At 43.5% G+C, this 18,323-nt stretch overlaps 1 protein-coding gene across 2 annotated transcripts in view; it reads left to right on the plus strand.

The window, feature by feature from the left end:
* Positions 1-159: 159 nt before the first annotated feature.
* Positions 160-18,323, plus strand: part of podxl (podocalyxin-like) — a 23,362-nt gene continuing 5,198 nt past the window's right edge. Inside the window, exons 1-7 of one of the 2 annotated variants that reach the window (XM_005935328.3) lie at positions 160-769; positions 15,311-15,850; positions 16,534-16,772; positions 16,883-16,906; positions 17,552-17,693; positions 17,796-17,839; positions 17,923-18,051. In XM_005935328.3, the coding sequence (XP_005935390.1) occupies positions 727-769; positions 15,311-15,850; positions 16,534-16,772; positions 16,883-16,906; positions 17,552-17,693; positions 17,796-17,839; positions 17,923-18,051 (1,161 nt within the window). In that variant the 5' untranslated portion in view covers positions 160-726. Of the gene's footprint in view, positions 770-15,310; positions 15,851-16,503; positions 16,773-16,882; positions 16,907-17,551; positions 17,694-17,795; positions 17,840-17,922; positions 18,052-18,323 lie in introns of both variants that reach the window. The other variant, XM_005935327.3, reaches the window with a different exon arrangement.

Genomic DNA, 18,323 nt, shown 5'->3' on the forward strand with positions numbered 1-18,323 from the left:
CACACACACACACACACACACACACACACACACACACACACACACACACACACACACACACACACACACACACACACACACACACAGAGACAAGAATCAGGGTCCCCTCAGTGAAGCAGGCGTTTCCTTTGATCCGGCTGCATGTGTGACTTCACCCCGCGTCCTCCAGTCAATTTTGATCATTTTAACTAATGAATCAAAGCCAGTGGAACACATTGTCTCACTGCTTCCTATGTTATCCAAAGTGTCAGGAGAAGCGGTGAGTTGTGGGACTGGATCTGCCCCTGCTTTCTCATGATAAGGGAGGCAGGGCAGTGCTTCTGGTCTGCAAACAGCTGAACACTTTGCAGAAGAGTGAGAACTGACGATACAGCAGTGGGAGAGAGAGAGGGAGAGAGAGCCTGAGGAACAACGGTGCAGCCAAGGAGACCACAGAAACACTCTTCCCCCAAATCCCCGACTCTGTGGAGAGAGAGGGGAGAAAGACGCGGTGCACACACACAAAGACATTCTTGGCTTTCAGTTTAAAAGAAGAAGAAGAAAATTACAATACGCGGGGCGCGATCATTTGTTCTGAGTTACAAATTCAAGAAGAAAGGCGTGACAGCCGGCTGCAGGACTCAGTTTTACCATTAGCGCAACATCTCCCGATACAAAGTGAGGGATTGTAGCACAGCGCTGCATGAAGGATAAATCCATCCGGGAGAAGAGAGCATCAGAGACAGGATGAGAGCGACTCTGCGGATCAAGTGGCTGATAGTTTTACTCGGTGAGTAGCCCACGCGTTCACATCAGACAGCTCCACTGGTTTGTTTGTTCAGCCTTTCTGTCAGAATTCGGGCTTTTCTATCGTTTATGTCTCTTTATCTCTTCATTGTGCATGAAAGAGTGCTGCAGCAACAGGTGCTGGATCCCGGTGGTCTGTGTGACACGTTTTTTTAAACTTTTGCTGTCTGTTTGTTCAACCTCCCAAGACCCAAACTCTTTCACGGCATGCATTTTTAATTTCTCTTTGCTACCTGGGCTGATTGGGAACTGACGAATGTAAAAACAAAGAATGATCTTTTTATCTGATTTTGCTCTACAAAGGCCTGATATCAGCGTAGTAGGACATTCATTTGAAATTTCAATAGCACAGGGGCAGTATAACGTCCTCGCAAGTGGATATCAGCCCTTGTACATATGTGGACGCCAGGTCCTAGGAGGTTAAGTGCAGTGATGAACCAGTGAGTTTTTAAAGCGTTTAAAACTCCTTTTAATTCTAACAGTCTGGTAAAATTAATAAAGCCATGCTTAAGTTATAGGAAACATAAATTGTAGATGATAACCAAACACAGAAGTCAACTGTAAAGTCGTCTGCATGTGCATAACGTGCTGGACTCTTTTACTGTAAATAAATACATCACGCCTTAACAGTGATGGAGCACACGAAGTACACAGTGCATTACAACTACGAGCTTAAGATGTGAAATCAGTGGAATAGACTTATTAGCATCAAAGCAGAAACACTAAAACCTAAAGGAATACTGGCTGTTTCATTAGCTTTGCATTCTGTTAGTTAAACCTGGCTGTTTTCTGGGGATTTGAGGTCAGGTCTTAATTACTGACTGCAATCGTCTGTAGGTGGAAGTGTGCAGCATCTCCTCACAAAAGTCTTGTGTAACCTTTAAAATAGAAAACAGCGTTGTCACTTGTAAAATCTAACATTTTATTTACTCATGTTGGCACTGCAGAGTTGTTTCTTTCCCCTCGTCGTGTAAATTCATCCCAAAAAACATGTTCATGTGTGTGTGTGTGTGTGTGTGTGTGTGTGTGTGTGTGTGTGTGTGTGTGCATGTGCGTGCGTGCGTGCGTACTGTAGCTACATAAATGCCAGTTCATTTCTAATCTTTCTTCTCATCCCCTCTGATATATTACGTCAGACAACAAACTGTAGCTCATATGTAGGATGCAGGTTATGGTTAGTAATGCTGCATCACACAAACACTGCAACGCTCTAATGTAGAAACTAGAAAAGTGTAAATGGTACATGAGCTCAGGATCAATGAACCGAACAGTGACAGATGAAGGAGTGAGTTTGGACTGACGAACACTTTAAGCCTTTTTTATAGATGCTTTTATTTCAAACTCAGATTCTGTCTCAGCATTAATAATAAGAGCTCTTTTCTTCTTTGCTCCATTTTTCCACCGTTTTTGTCTGAAACTTGCAGTAAAACAGTCACAAACACAGACCAAGTGGCGCACTCGGGCTCAGACCTGAAACATCTGCCCTCCACCCCCCACAGTCGAGGACTCACCACTGCTTCGCCCTCCCTCCAAAAACACACAAAGTCCACTCAGAGCTTTGCAGAGAGACAGAAGGAGCCTGAATAATGAAGTGCAACCCCTGACCCCCCTCCAGGGCTGAAAGACCACAAAAGTGTTTTTCTTTAATTACGCACCTGCTGCTTTCTCACCACTGCAGTAGGTGATTTCAGACGGGAGGCTTTTATTTATTTATTTCTTGTAAGCGTGTGAAAAAGAGTAAGCGACACAGCCCCAAAATTCCACCCGAAGGCTGTCAGCACCTTTTTTTCTAAAGATAAACGCTGGCATGTTTTTGTGCTTGTGAACAGCCACCTGTTTCTATTTGTTTAACACTATGTGCATGTAAGTAAATGCTCCACACATGTGCAAGACCTACTGCTTTTGTCTCTGCTCTATGAGATCACTCTAAAGTGAGCGCTCCTGATGTCTTATTGTTTTTATACATATATGAGATTTCAGTGGTGCTGTGGTTTGCACAGTCCGCTGTAAAACTCAAGCTTGCAGAGCAGCCTGCTGTGGCCACACGTTGCAGGATGGGAGCGTCTCCATGAATATGAATCACTGGCCTTTAAGTGCAGGTCTGGATTCACAGACTGTATTACAGCACACAAAGCTTTGCCACTGACAAACACCAAGCATATTATATTTAAAAAGACCTGAATTAACAATGAAATGAATCAAAACTAAACAAACTCTTTGAACACTAAGTGAAACTAAACTCCAGAATATGAAATACAATGAAAACTCGGCCCAGTGATGTGAAAAAGAAACGTTTTCACAGGAGTCACTAAATGGAATCTAAGAACTTGAAGTAATCAGGGTTTTCTTTACAATATTCCTTCATTTCATGGAGCTTTGTGCGTAGTGATTAATGCACAGCTCTCTTGGGGTCCCGCTGCAGCAGGTGGAGGTCTGGACTTTGACTGGGGCGTTGCACCACCTTGATTCTTTTCTTTGTCAGTTGCAGATTTGAATTTAATGCTGGTGAATCATTGTCCTGTTTGTGCCGAGTGTTCGCTGTCCTACGGGACTGATAATAGACAGAGTGGAGTCTGCAGGGTGCCCGGGTCCTGTGGCTGCAAAACAAACATCAGCTCTCCACCACCGAGCTTCACAGCTGGTACACTGTAAAAACTGTGACTAGAGGTTACTTAAAAAACCTATGGCAACAAAGTGACACTTAATTTACTTAAGTAGATTTTAATTTCAAGTGATTTATGTAAAATTTGGATAAAATGTTAATTAAATTTCAACAAAAAACAAAAATAGATATTATTAACATTCTCTTGTAAATATGTGTTGAATTTAGGGACAAAATCTCAAATTGAAGGTTAAAATTGCCTAATTGTAACAAAAAATTAGTTCATTTGAAATGAATCGCTGAGAAAAATTACTTTGAATTTACTAACGATCTGGCAAAGGTTTAGTAAAAAATGACTAAAATATCCATTACAAAGAAATGAAAACTTTTTGTTTTTAATTAAAACTCAAATTGGATTCACTAATTTTCCAATTAAACCTTACAATTAATGACTGAATAGTAAGAGAAAATCAAATTAATTTAACTTCTTTTCTGAGTAAAATGAATCAATTTCACAAAGACAACATTCAAACAGTAATAGTTTTTATTGTGGAATATAAAACATATACAAAATGTATAATATGACATTTTTCTGATTAATTTAGATTGTATGCACTGAAATTCTTCACTAGTGCTTGCCCCAAAATAATAGGAAGAATAGGCCATAATTGAAAATACAGTTTCAGCCACCTTCTCGAGAATGTCTTTACTTTGGAGGTGGGCAGAAGATTTCCACTCTTTTTATACTCCTCTGTGGCTCTTTCCAGTTACATTTCAGTTTCATGTGCAGACTGTGGAATGGGGAACAGCTTCGGCCAGGGCTCACAACGTTCTGTGAACTTCTGCCTTTTGAGAATAATGGTGTCCTGAGAAGATGTGGTTGCAGCAGAGTCTGCATTGGATACAACTGGATTGGATGATGAGTCATAGTCAGCTGACAGTTGATCAGAGGGGCTGCCGAAAACTGGCAGGATGACCAGGGTGATGCCAACAACCTTCACAGTGTCTTTGTCTTTTATCTGCTCCCTTCTGCGAATAGTGAAGTAGTCCTGAAATTTTGGTTTAAAATACTGAAGACTGAAGTTGTTTGAAATCCCAAAGGTATCCTTCACAACACTTTGCAGCTCCTCTACTGTTGGTGGGATTACTGGTGGAAGAACCAACTTCTCCATTTGGTCATCAGTGATTACATGGAGCTCTGTCTCGATCAACCTAGAATAAAATATAAATGGGCAGAGTTACGTTAGATTAAGTAGGGTCAACTTAGTCATTTTCTGCTGCTTCAATTTCAAAACTAGTAGCTTAATTTAATACAATCATCCATCAAAACCTATTCAAAATGCATAGTCTACATACTGATCAGCTGAATTTAAGTTGAGGGATCTTCCAACAACTGAAAAGAACACAACATTAATAACAATCACACTCTCCGAAGTAAAAATTTTACACACACAAATTGTTAAAGACAAATTTGAATTAATACTAAATTTTTTAAAGGTGATGTTCACATATAAAACAATGAAACTCTTTATTAGATTAAAAAGGGGATAGACTCTATTTTCTGCACCGATTTGGTGACAGATCAGGACATGAAATAACACTATTTGTGTATTTATATACTGTATATATCTTCCCATACTTGAAAAGATGTCCTTTCAATCTACACAAGGTCATCTCTGTATCCAAACACCATTGGGTGTTAAACATAGAAATTATGAAAGACTTATGTCAGATTAAACACGCATATTATTTCCTGAAAGTACCTTTATCTTGAAGATCGTTCTACAGAAACATCGTGACTGAGCGTGCGTCTCACTGATACAGTTCAACTAGAAACTTGCATCATCCCTCTATGTGAGCTGTGCCTGCACTAAAGTCACGGGGCTGACAGCATGAAAATGAAAACCAGTTATTTTGCTGGACTGAGACAATTTAGCTTAATTACCACAATTGAAAAACTGCGTGGAGACAAAAGCTTTGAAAAACTGTGACTGACAAAATCCCGCACAAATGATTTTAACTACATCACTCACCACTGAGTGCAAAACTTTTTCATAAAATGTTAAAGGGGGTTACAGCCCATCGAAATACATCACTGATATATTTTTTTAATATGGTAAACCGTGGTTAGTCAAAGTGTAGCGCGCGGCGACACTAAAGCGGTCGCGCCAGAATGTCACGCTAAAAAGAAAGATTCTTTAAAATACAAGGGGGAGCAAGCGAGTCAGATACCACGGGCACAGAGAGGAAGCAGGTCTGATCAGAAACAGTTTATTACTAGGCCAGGGAGCACAAATAAAAACACCCTTAAAATGTATGTAATAAAATGTTTGCTCTCTACTAAAAACAATTCTAAAACCCGTAAAACTACCATTTTCTACATTCACTAAAACCCCCCCTGCTATAATTAGGCCACATGTTCATTATGGGTCCATCAGCAGGCCAGGAATTCCTCCTTTAGAGCAGAGTCCACGCCAGCCCCGTCTTCAGCAGACAAGAAAGAGCCACCCATCTTCTTGTCCTTCCGCTGGCCCATCACTTCCCAGCCCGGCTTGCGTTCTGCACCCGAATCCATGATGTGACCACCGCCACAGCTCCCCTTGCGTCGGTGTCCTGCAACATAACAAATAGGGGCCAGAACAATGGTCCCAGAAGCGGCCCTGGCTCATGGCCATGGTGACCCTCTCCCAATCCAGCTGCACCCAGTAAACAACAGTAGAGACCCTACTCACAAATGCAGGCAGAGGTAAACCTCTGCCCTGCTGCCAATCACACGCGTTGTCTCTTACTGTTGCCGTGCCATGAGGTCAGGACTTGGTCGCCGCATCACACTGGCCATCTCGCATTAGGGGCGATCGTGGCTCAAGAGTTGGGAGTTCGCCTTGTAATCGGAAGGTTGCCGGTTCGAGCCCCGGCTTGGACAGTCTCGGTCGTTGTGTCCTTGGGCAAGACACTTCACCCGTTGCCTACTGGTGGTGGTCAGAGGGCCCGGTGGCGCCAGTGTCCGGCAGCCTCGCCTCTGTCAGTGCGCCCCAGGGTGGCTGTGGCTACAATGTAGCTGCCATCACCAGTGTGTGAATGTGTGTGTGAATGGGTGGATGACTGGATTGTAAAGCGCTTTGGGGTCCTTAGGGACTAGTAAAGGCTATATAAATACAGGCCATTTACCATTCCAGTCTGGGGCCTCTCTCCTTCAGTGCTCAGCTAGCCTGTTTTTAAAAGGTCTTTACACAGCTGATAGGCCACCTCTGGACACACCCCTGCCTCAGCAGGTGGTCCCTATCAGCTAATTTGTCCCATGTGCAGCCAGTCCACAGTGGATAAAAACCATGTCACATAAAACACTAAAAACCATGCAATAGAAACAGAATAAAACCATGCAAATAAAACACTCATAAATAAACACTAAAAATCAGAATAAAAACAATATACAAGATAAATACAAATTGCCACTGTGTGACAAAAGCTCTGAAGTAACACAACCGCAAAGGCTTGGAAAGTGACCTTCGTGCCATTTTGCGTAAAAATACGATACTGTCATTACAGTGGTCATTATTAATCTCATTTTGACGTATCATACCGTTTAGAACTTTTACTCAAAACTGCTATACTTACTGTTTAAAACGTGTCGCATATTTGTACAAATTAAGATAATCTTACCTCGGACAAAATGGAGATCATCCACTGCTGAAGCCTGTGTGTCCTGCACGTGGCACAACGGACTACAGGCGGAAGTGTAGAATGGTTGAAATGAAAATGCTTTCATTAGTTAAATCTATTAGATTTCTTCATTTTTCACGGTACTCATACATTTTTGTTAAACCTGCTCAACAAACTATTGCTTAATTTACCCCAAACAAAATTGTGTAAATTTAAATAACTGAACATCTCAAAATGTTTAATTTTGCTTAGATTTAATCAAAACAACACATATATGTTTTTACTGAGCAATAGTTACTATTACTTTCCTATTAGATACTAATTAACCCAAATCCCAGTTTTTACAGTGCATGAGCGGGTTTGTTCAAACGCAGCCTTGCCTGTAAAGTAATGCTGCATGGTCTTTGACCCTTTAACACCAACTGTATCCTGTTTGATGCGTGAGAAGATGTTGAAACCGTTACATCATCAGTGTGATTTCTCCCCTGAAAAATAACTTGCACAATACATTTTATTACTTGAAGATATCAGTGCTTACTCAATAAATAAGATGGAATTTAAGAAGGTATCATTTCTTCTCAGTTTGCTCCAGGACTTCCTAACTTCTTCTCACACCATCTGCTTTTCCTTTATAACTTCCTACAAGAGAACAGACAGTCAGGGTTCCAGGTTCAGTCAAACACCAGCGAAGAAGCTGCCTGCCCTGCACACTCGTCTGAGTCTGCAGCAGCCAGTCGACGGGAGAAAACCGAGTAACAATAGAAGGAGGAAAATACCTTATCAACATCCCAGTTCCCAAGGAGGGTGTGGTGACAGGAAATGACCTTGAGCACCCTGTTGCAATCAGGCCTTTTTCTACAGAACTGTTTTTAAGTCATTGTGGTTTCAGTTCAAATGAATGTTAACATAAAGATGAACTGAAACTGGAGCGAAGAAGGTCCTGGGTTTGAATCTGGCCTTTCTGTGTGAAGCACGTTCTCCTTGTATCTGTGTCGTGGGTTCTCTCAGGTACTCGGGCTTCCTCCCACAGTGCAAAGACACGCACTCAGTGGGTGCTGTCTCTCTGTGTTAGCCCCGGGACAGCGACCTGTCCTGAGTGGACCTCGCCTCCTGCCCTAAGGCTGCCGCCATAGCATCCGGCCCATCCACACCCCTCGGATGGATTATGGAGGGAAATACATGGGTGGGGCTCCACAATGTTGTGCACCCAGTTCCAAACCAGTGGAACCAGTGAATGCTAATTAAGTAGATACGGACAATTTGTTGGTTTGATTTAAACTGACTAACTAGTTAAGTTACGCTCTCTCGTGTTGCTGCATCCAAACGCAGTAATAACTCTGATGTCCATGCACTACAAGAAGAGCGCTTTGCCAACATGCGATCCGTGCTGTGGAAACATGTGAGCTCTCAGGTTTTTTCATTATTGTCATACTGAAGTTGTTCATTAGTGACAGACATATTATTTAGTTTTAAATGAATATATATTGTACATGCCTGTGTTTGCTGGTCCCTGCTCACAAGAAATGAATGCGATGTCATCCCAGTGTCCTCCTGTGTGCTCGGCCCTGTGGTGCAAAACCCACGAAGCCTGAAGGTAAAAGGCTGCTGCTGGTAAATATGTAAAGACAGAAAAAAATGAGGTTTTTGCAGATATAAACTTTATGCCAAATGTCATAACATTTACACCTCACAAACGCAATAGCTGAGAAACAGCTAACGAGCGTCTGAAAGCACCTTTACTCTCCAGACGAGCTGATTTTAAAGGCCAGACACTTCTGGCAGCCACGTGCAGGTTTTATCAGGGAGGAACTTTTACTCTCGGTAAAGCCAAGCCTTTCATAGCTGTCCATCGCTGCAGCCATCAGCTTCACCTCCAGAACACACTCCTTCCCTCCATGCTACGCTGGCACCCAGGTGTCCATTAATCATCGCTGTGGCTGGTACCATCAAGGACGTGAGCTTACCTCCTCCTCGTTCTTCGTCTTTCACTCCTTACTGTCTCAGCACGATTCTCGTCTGCCTCATCAGTTTGCGAGCACTCCCTTCACGTCTCAGTTTTCAGAGCAAACACAAAATTGCTGTTGCTCCATTAGCTGGGATCAAACTGTTTGTGATTTACCCTCCTAATAAAATATTTGTTCGTTCAATAAGAAACACCCTCACTTTCTGCTCAGTAAGATCAAACGTTTGGTTTTAGCCTAATTTGCTTGCCTGGTTTAAATCATTAACAGTAAATGAAAAAGAAAGAAATAATAATAATATCATTATTTTCCAACACCAAGTTTATTTGATAATGGGGGTTTTAAATTAGTACAACAGCGAAAAGGGATATTTTGGGTCATCAGTGCAGGTCGGTGTCATTGATGACATTATAACTGTCACACCTGGACTAAAGGTTTGGCTCCAAACTGGTCTGAGGATAAATAAACATGTATGCATCCTTCAGTCACGTATGTTCTGACCTCAGAGGAGGTTAGGCTTCAGACATGGTTACAGGACAGAAGAAACTGAGTGTACTCGCATGTGACAGGAGGAGCGAGCTGACGCATGTCTAACACTCAACTTTTGCAATGAGAGCACCGACTTGTATAAACACACATACCAGTCTGCTTCCAAGGATAGGGAGTGTGTTGTTTGTGGATAATGTGTGTGTGGTCAGTCGTTACCATGTGGCTGGTGGAATTACCGCTCTTCATCTTATTCCTCTTTCTCACCGTTTCCCTCCCTCCTCCCTTTGGCTCGTCTCTGTCTTTTATTCTCACCAAGTGCTTTTAGATTCACAGCTTCTCGCCTCCTTTCAGTAAAGCAGAGGGACTCCCTTTGCTTCCTTACCCACGCACCACCAGCAGCCCACCCCAGACCCACAGAGAGCTGAAATAGCTCTCTCAATAGGACACAGATGGGGGCCTAGCTGCAGCGGTCTGCAGGAGGAGGTGGCTCATCCGTGCGCGACTGAACGAGGGGCCTTTGTGTGGACTGTCAACAAGCTAATGGGGTAGCACTGCCTTACCAGCGCTTTGGAGTGACAGCCACATCCATTTATTCCCTTGGCTCAGTTTGGCGTGTTCACATCAGGCTGAGCTTACAGTCAGACTGCTTGGCATGATGGAGCGATAGCTGACGCTCACACAAAAGGCCAGCCTGCTGGTTTCTCTAAGCCCACAGATGAACTGAGTTCTGGCTCTCTTCCACTGTGCGGCTTTTGTCCCGCCTTCCTCCCTCACAGCTGGTTGCCCTCCCCGAGCCTGCTTCTGCCAGAGGTTTCTACGTATTTGAAGGGAGTTTGTCCTTCCCACTGTCGCCAAGTGCTGGCTTGAGTGTTTTTCTGTATGATTGTCGCGTCTGTGCCCTGCAACATAAAGCGCCCTGAAGCGACTGTTGTTTTCATTTGGTGCTATACAAATAAATACAAAGTGAAATCAGTGTTTTCTGAGGAGAAATGTTTTCAGGAATACAAACGTGAACAGCTGCTCAGGAGACACGTTTTCATAAATCATGGGAGCTGTGCCAAAGACGACAGCACATTCAGTGAAAAATGAACACCTGATACAGTCCATAATAACTTCGAATGAAGCGTTTGGTTACTTTAAGAATAGAAAAATGTAATTCCTGTCATTAGTACAATAAACACACATTCTGGACCATCCATCCATTTTCTTCAGCTTATCAAATGTGGGATGACAGGGGAGGGCTGGAGCCAATCCCAGCTGCCGTAGGGTGAGAGGTGGAGACGCGCTGGCCACGGTGCCAGGCTAACACAGAGACAACCACCCACAGACGAGTTTAAACCCCCAGTTTCATCTCCAACAGCTTTCGTCATGAACCTTCTTTTTGCATCATCCTTTATATCACTGCTGGGTGTTTGTCGAGGCCAGAGGCAAACCGCTGATCTTTAACAGGAGAATGATGGGAGGCTGTCATGGTGGACGAGCCGATGGTGGCTCTGCTGTCACGGCTCTGCTCGGTTACCACGTGTGCATCTGTGGAAACATCGAGATTTATGTTCGGAACCTCGGTGACAAGTTCGAGTGCAGTTTATTAAAAACTGTCTCGATGACATCAGCGAATGTTTGGGTCAGTACAACAAGCAAGTTGATGGAACTGATTTCTCTGATAAATCACTTGGTTAAATACAGGCACAAAGTTTGCTGTCCTGTTTTGTTACGCCACCTTAATCTTTCTCTTTATTTTTAATCCTTAAGATCAGGCTCTAATACTCTGAATCCACCTTTTAAAAACAGCGTGTAGACTGTGTGGTCCTTACAAGACAGCCAACAAACATGATCACATAGAATATTATACACTACTGGAGATTAAAGACAATAAATAGAATTTAGGGTTAAAAGTCTAGAGCAGTAATACTGATCCATGTAAGACTGCTTTGACCGTTAATGTTTTATCTACAATTTGCCAATAAAGCCATTTCCTGTGTGGTGAGGCGCTTTCATACTGTTTCACTGCTCCATTTCTAAAAGAATGGCTCTAAAAAATCCTCCACCACCCTTTAATGTTAGCTACTTATTTAATAAATAGTTATTTAACAATTAAATGTTCTCTCAGCCAGGAGTGAGTGGAGCGAGATGAAGCACAGGCGGTGTTTCAGTCATGTGCTCGGATAATGTTCTCAAATTAAAACACCATGAGTAGCAAACGCCGCAGCGAACGACCGCTGCTGTAGCCAAGTCGTTTCCTTTCCTCACTTTACAAATCAAAATGACAGAAAAACCAAGACGATGACTCGGCTGTTGGTTTTTCCTCATGTTGTCAGTTTGAAGTTTTATTTAAACAGAAGTAAAGACGGGCGGAGGTTTCTCTGCAGCTGTCAGTCATGATGCTACACCCAAATTTCACATTAATTACTAAATAAAATATTGTGGTAAAAACGACGCTTTGAGCCCAAAGCAGCACAGATGACCTGCTGACGGTTGGAGTGATGAGAACGTGGAGGGGACGGAGCTTTATTGCTTTAACCCAGCAAGGTGTCGGTAACATCCCAAACTAGCCGGTTCTCAGGCAACACCTCGGGGAATAATGTGCTTCAGACTTCCCATTTCCTGGAACAGACTGAGGAAGAAGGAGCTTTTCACCCCACTGCATGCGGCCTTTACATGTTTGTATCCGAGTACAGATGTTCTGGTGTTTCCTAAACTGATGCTAAATGAATATTGGCTTTAAAAACCAACACACGCTCAGCAGACAGAAACACGTCTGCAGCCGCCCTGATCGCGCTCTTCCTTTGCAGTAGCACTGGTGTGTCGTTCAGGTACCAGGGTTTCCTGTAACCCAAATTTATTTATATACTGATGTTGATCAAATTCACAAAGTCCCAAATCACTGAGCTGTTTTGCCTCACTGAAGGGAGCCAGAAAGAAGAGCCAGGGAAAGGACAGCAGGTCATTTCCCACACAGGCTGCTGTCTGACGCCCAGTGATGTCTGACAGATCACTGAAGCATAGAGTCAGCTGGCTGATGGAAGCCATGACAAAATTCAGATCAGAAAGGTCAGACAGCTTCAGACGACGGAAGATGTTCAGAGGAAACAGCAACAGATCGAGGTGATATCTTAAAATTCAGAGCTCGACAAGTGTCCAAGCACAGGAAAGGACGTCTGTTACTGAGAGCTGTTCAAATGAAAGATTGTGACATTTTATTTATATAAATACAAAATTTGGCATTTAATACAAACAATGTATTTACAGCTTCACTGAATGTGCTGTAAAGTCTACAGTCCTGAGGATGGGCCGTCTATGTTCCCTCAAAAAGAAACGTCAGGCTTCACGACAGAATAGCTTTCAGTCCATTTTAAACAAACACAACAGACGGTGGCCTTTCTTATTAATATTAGCACATGGCTTCTTTTGTGGCTGGTCTGTCAAACTGTGCAACGATTTCCATGACAGTCGTGTTTTTATGTCTCCTGGAGATCACTGCTGTCCCACAATCATCTGTGGCCTTGTCTCGTGAATCTTTAGATGACATCGTGTGCTGTAGATGACGAGATATTCACAGTTTTACATAGTTCCACAATTTGTAGATGCAGTTTAGTTTAGGTTGAGTGAGCATCTTTCCGTCTCCCTCTCCACGATGCCAGGAAACCCAATCAGGTCATCCTGCTTCTTTTTCAAGCTCTACATACTTTCTCTCATCTTGTTGCTTTTAGAGACGTGTGGCTGCCATCAAATTCAAAATGAGTTAGTATTTATCATGAAAGGACAGAAAATGTCCCACTTTAAATACCTGTTTATGTACTATATTTAATAAAATATGATGAATAAAATGAGCAGATCGTTTCACATAGTGAGCGAGCGTTTGGGATTCGTGGTGTGAGCTCTTTGTGTGGATGTTTAAATGTGATTAACAGGTAGTGTGTGTGGTGAGGAATGTGTGTCTGAGGTAAACAGAGGCTTGGTGCAGATAACAGCAGGACTAGCTGCTGCCGTCACATGTTAAGAAGCAGATACATCAGTGACAGGGTCGCCGGGGTCAAGACCAACAAGACAGCACATCTGGGGATGCGTGGATTATGAAGACGCGAACAGTGCAGACAGGCCTCGCCTCTGCACTCGTGTAACAGTGGTTCAGCTGATTGATATTTTTGTATTTGTGGATCAATTTCTGCCACACAAAGTAAGAAAACACACGAGCATCTATTAGGAGAGCCTCTAAACTCTGAAATGCAGTGAAGAAAAAGCAGGTTATCTGCTGTCAGGAGACTTAGCTGCAGATAACGCTGACACTCTTAGTCTCTGAGTAGCAGTGTTAAGGCAGCGGGCTGACAGGAGACAGGCCAGGCTCGGCTCTGCCAGCCTCCGTCTGCCCGAGAGGATGCAGCAGATTCACGGAGTAAACTGACCGCTCACATCTGCTTGATATTATAACACAAAATTATATGTTGAGCAATATTTCAGAATGAACCAAACAAACTGATCATTAACGTGATGATGCGTTTGTCTGGGAAACGGGCCGTGCACTGTATGTAAACGGCACTTTACTGGTTTGTCTGTTTATGCACCAGTTTGGATTCAATCATTAGGTATTATTCATCTCTGGCTCTGTTCCAGAGTCTGTCCTTTGTCCTGTCCCTCCTCTAACCCACAAGTTGAGCCTGGTTCTGCTTTCTTCCTGTTGAAAGGGAGTTTATCCTTCCCACCGTCGCCCGGCTCACTGGAGTCATCTGATCGATGGGTTTTCAGGATTGTCTTTATCTTACGATACAAAGCACCTGGTTGTTGTTACTAAACTTACACTGAAGCTGAATTGTAGGCCATAAGAAGCTTGAAACACAGATGCAATATTGCAATATGAAAGAAATGTATTGCTTGGTTTCTATACAGTGACGATGCTAAAGAGGAGTCAGCTGACTGAAAGCTGGATGTGAGCGTACAAACGCCACAACCTTTCTGCTCAAACATTAAATAATGAACACGATGTGCAAACTAAACTACAAGTTAGCCCCTCGTTTCATGTCTTATCTACTCAGGACAGTTTGGTCATTGTCTCTCATTTAGCATGTGTGTGTGTTTGCATGTATCAGCAGAGATCTATGGTGAAACTCCAGCGACTGAGCATGGAGCGAAGCTGCCATGAGGTCATACGAGGGTGTATAAGGCCATTGTTTTCTTGGTGCTGAGGAGCGTTCGCAGAGGGCACTCCAAACAGGCTGTGGTCAAGGGTGTGGTGCCTCCAAGTTTATTGTGTACAGCATCCTGTCCTCGTCCCTATAAATAGACCGAGAGAAAAAGATAGCTTACAGTTGTCAGCACAGCAGGAAATCCAGGAGTAGCTGCTTCGAGCTGAGGAGAGCGGCTCCACTCACTGTGAACAACAACAGCACAGAGAAAGAAATGTTCGATTCGAGCTTTTTCATGATGCGTACTTTCCTTTTGCTTTACAGTTTCTCCTTTGTTGCCAGCAGCAGCAGATAATGTTCATTACATTACAAGCAGACCACGTGGTCAGTAGCAAAGAGCAGGCAGACCGCCAGCTCTGATGTTTAGCAGGAAGTGGTCCAAACATTTATCTTCAGAGTAGGCGGAGACTAAAATAGACACAGGTAAACAGTGAGTGCTTATTTGATCTGCATTTTCTGGATACTCCAATATATTAGGCTGCAGTTCTCTACTGTATGCTCTAATATGACTGTACTGCCCCCAAGTGACTATTACAAATGCAGGTCTATAAAATGCTGTCTTTGATGGGTTTGATGCAGAGCCTCATGCAGCTGTGCTGTGAAGGTAACCGCTCGTGTCTTTTCCTCCTCAGGCTTTCTGTGTCACAGCGTCTATGCAGATACTGCTGCAGAGACAACCACTGGGACACCTGCTGATGTCACAAGTGTTGCTGCCACAGATGGGAATGAACCTACAAAGACTACAGCCACAACTGTGTCAGCAACAACAGCAACAGCGGGAGTCACTACCAGTCAGAATAACACCGACAAACAGAGCACAGCAGTGCAGACAACACAGACTATCCCAACTCAGAGCACACCAACTCTCAAAGCAGAAACAGCAGGAACAAGCTCCACAGCAGCTCTCACTTCTCCCACCAAAGAGGCTACGACTGCGATCACCACTTCATCCTTGGCTGCTACACCCACGCCAGCCCCATCAGAAACAGTCACTACCCCCAGCACCGCATCAGTGCTGAGCACTAAGCCTTCCACAGTAACGGCATCAACATATTCTCTGTCCAGTAAAATCACTGCACCATATGTGTCATCACCAAACGAGGATCAACGCGAGAGCACGAACAGCCCCACAGTACCAACATCCAGGGCTCCAGCACAGACGCTTCCCACAGGTAAGGACTTTTGTCCTCTGGATGTGAATCTGAAAATGACACATTTAAAGTGAGAAGACACCACAACAAATACTTAAACCTGACTGAAGTAGTATAAATAAGACTGTGAGAGCGTGGCGTTCAAACTGCGCTCCAATGACATGAAAACTTGGATGTGAACAGCTGTGAAAAAGGGTAAAAGATCTCGTTTCCAGGTGGAAGCACGGCGTGCGCAGGTTTAGGTACCATGTGAATGATTTTAACGTCGTGTATTTTACAGGGAAGAAGACGCAGTTTGCACTTTACGTACTTTTAAGTACTTCATAATTCCTTAGTAATTTTGCAGTATTTCTGTCTTTCATGGTTTGCATTTTTGATCATTATTCGAGTGTTCCTACTTTAAGTATTTGTTGCCTCATGTGACGGAGACCACACACAGTCCTGACCCTGTTAAACTTGGTATTGTACAAGCGTTGGTCCATCTGCTCAGTTCTTCAAGTAGCTGGAAAGTTAAAGGAGGTGGTGTTGACTGTGGTGTATTTTGTTCTTTTAATACTTCCTCCAAACCTTAAAATGTGACGTGGCTGTCACTGATTGGCTGGCTCAGAGGGATCTGCATCACTACGACGACGCTTCCTTATTCTTGTTGTTCTTGTTGTTATTTCTGGTCCAAGTTTCCACTGAAATCCCTGAATCTACAATAGTACCTGGAGAGGCCAGAGCGAACACTCAGCTTACAAACCCAGGGGACTCCATCACCTCCTCCATCACCTCCTCCATCACCTCCTCCAGCACCTCCTCCATCACCTCCTCCATCACCTCCTCCAGCATCTCCTCCAGCACCTCCTTCAGTGTGAAAAAAGGAGTTAATACAGCAACTACAGATTCAGCCATGCAAGCCACCGTCACTATCAAGACTCCAACATCCACCCAGAAGTTTGTTGTAAGCACTGAAGTGGCGCACACACAGCTTCTATGTTGTTGTCATTATTACTTGCATCTAATAGAAGTGTCGGTGCCTTTGAATGAGATGCTTGTTGTTTTTCTCTGCAGTATTTCCACAAAGGCAACGTGGAGGTAAGATTTTGTTTTGCTCTGATCCATTTGAAGCCTGCAGACTGAATGCCGTTACCTGTATCTATGCAGGGCAGAGTTTATTAGTAAAATCACGAATCACTGAGGGATCTGTGGGTGCACAGTCACACGCTGCATTTCCTGTGCTTACACTCGTACTGTTCCAGGTGTTACTGAAACTTTTTACCTTTGAGCCTCGAAACTTTACAAGATTCAACAGCTGATGACCATTTGTGTTCAGACAGGCGCTGGGTGGATCTGTTAGGCGTGCGAGCTTTGTCTGAGTGGAGCAGTGAAGCCTGCTATCAAAACAAAACAACCATTTCAGTCACTGGGTGGAAAAAGTGTCTTAGTGGGAACCCTTCCTGCCTTTCTCTAGTTTCCTTTGTTCCCACAACTCTTTTTGAAGCAGCTTTGACCCTCTGAGTCCCTCAGTTGTGCCCTTTAATAGTACACCAGAAATAAGCAACACATCACAACACAGGAAAATACGGCCTTGGCTGTCGCCTCTGACCTTCCTGTCCTCCCACTGGCAGCACGGCAGCGTAGAAGAGCGCTTTCTGGTTCATGAAACAAAAAAGGACTTGTGCTGCGTGCATCAATGTGTTTTTGTTTAACAGCATTTACAGACGTGTCATTTTTACGCAGACCAAGGAAAAAGATGGCGAGAAAAATTTCAGGAAAGTGTGCAAGAGGCTGATGGAGAGCATGGACAACGGATCCTGCACCCTGAACTGGCTCGTCCAAAACGGATCAGTGAAAATCGAATCTGTGGAGATAAATGGCAAAGGTAAAAGAATATCCTAGTCCGTTCAGAAAGGGGACATTCACTGAGTTTATAATGCAGATTATTTTTCTCTGGAAATCAATCAATGTGATCCTGATCTTTCAGTGAACGAAAGCCTTGCGCAGCAGTATTATGACGAGCTCGCCCAGGTGAGGATTCAGCTCTTTAGATCAGCCTCGGGACCCTCGGCCTCTACAGCAACTACTTATTCCTCTGTTTGTCCCTCTCCTAGAAAGAACAGATAAAGACCGATAACAAAACCCTGATCGCTATCCTGGCCTCCTGCGGAGCCCTTCTTATCATGATCGTCATCCTCGGTGCCTGCGCCTCCCACCACCGTAAGCCTTACAATGAGAACCAGGTAAGAAGAGACATCCATCCCACTATCCCCAGTATGCTTCCATTATAGTCTGAGTTTCCAGAACTAGTGAACGTATTAGCTGCTCGCTTTGCTTCTTCATTTATAATCTGACCTCTTTCAAAGAGGAATAGGCAAGGCAAGGCAAGTTTATTTGTATAGCACAATTCAACAACAAGGTGATTCAAAGTGCTTTACAGAAACATTAGAAACAAGAACAAATAAAAAGCATGATTTAAAATTGATTAAAACAAGCAAACTAACTAACTAACTAA

The sequence above is a fragment of the Haplochromis burtoni genome, unplaced genomic scaffold, assembly GCF_018398535.1.
Source record: "Haplochromis burtoni strain Fernald_Lab_line unplaced genomic scaffold, NCSU_Asbu1 Contig_193, whole genome shotgun sequence".
In the NCBI taxonomy this organism is placed as follows: domain Eukaryota; kingdom Metazoa; phylum Chordata; class Actinopteri; order Cichliformes; family Cichlidae; genus Haplochromis; species Haplochromis burtoni.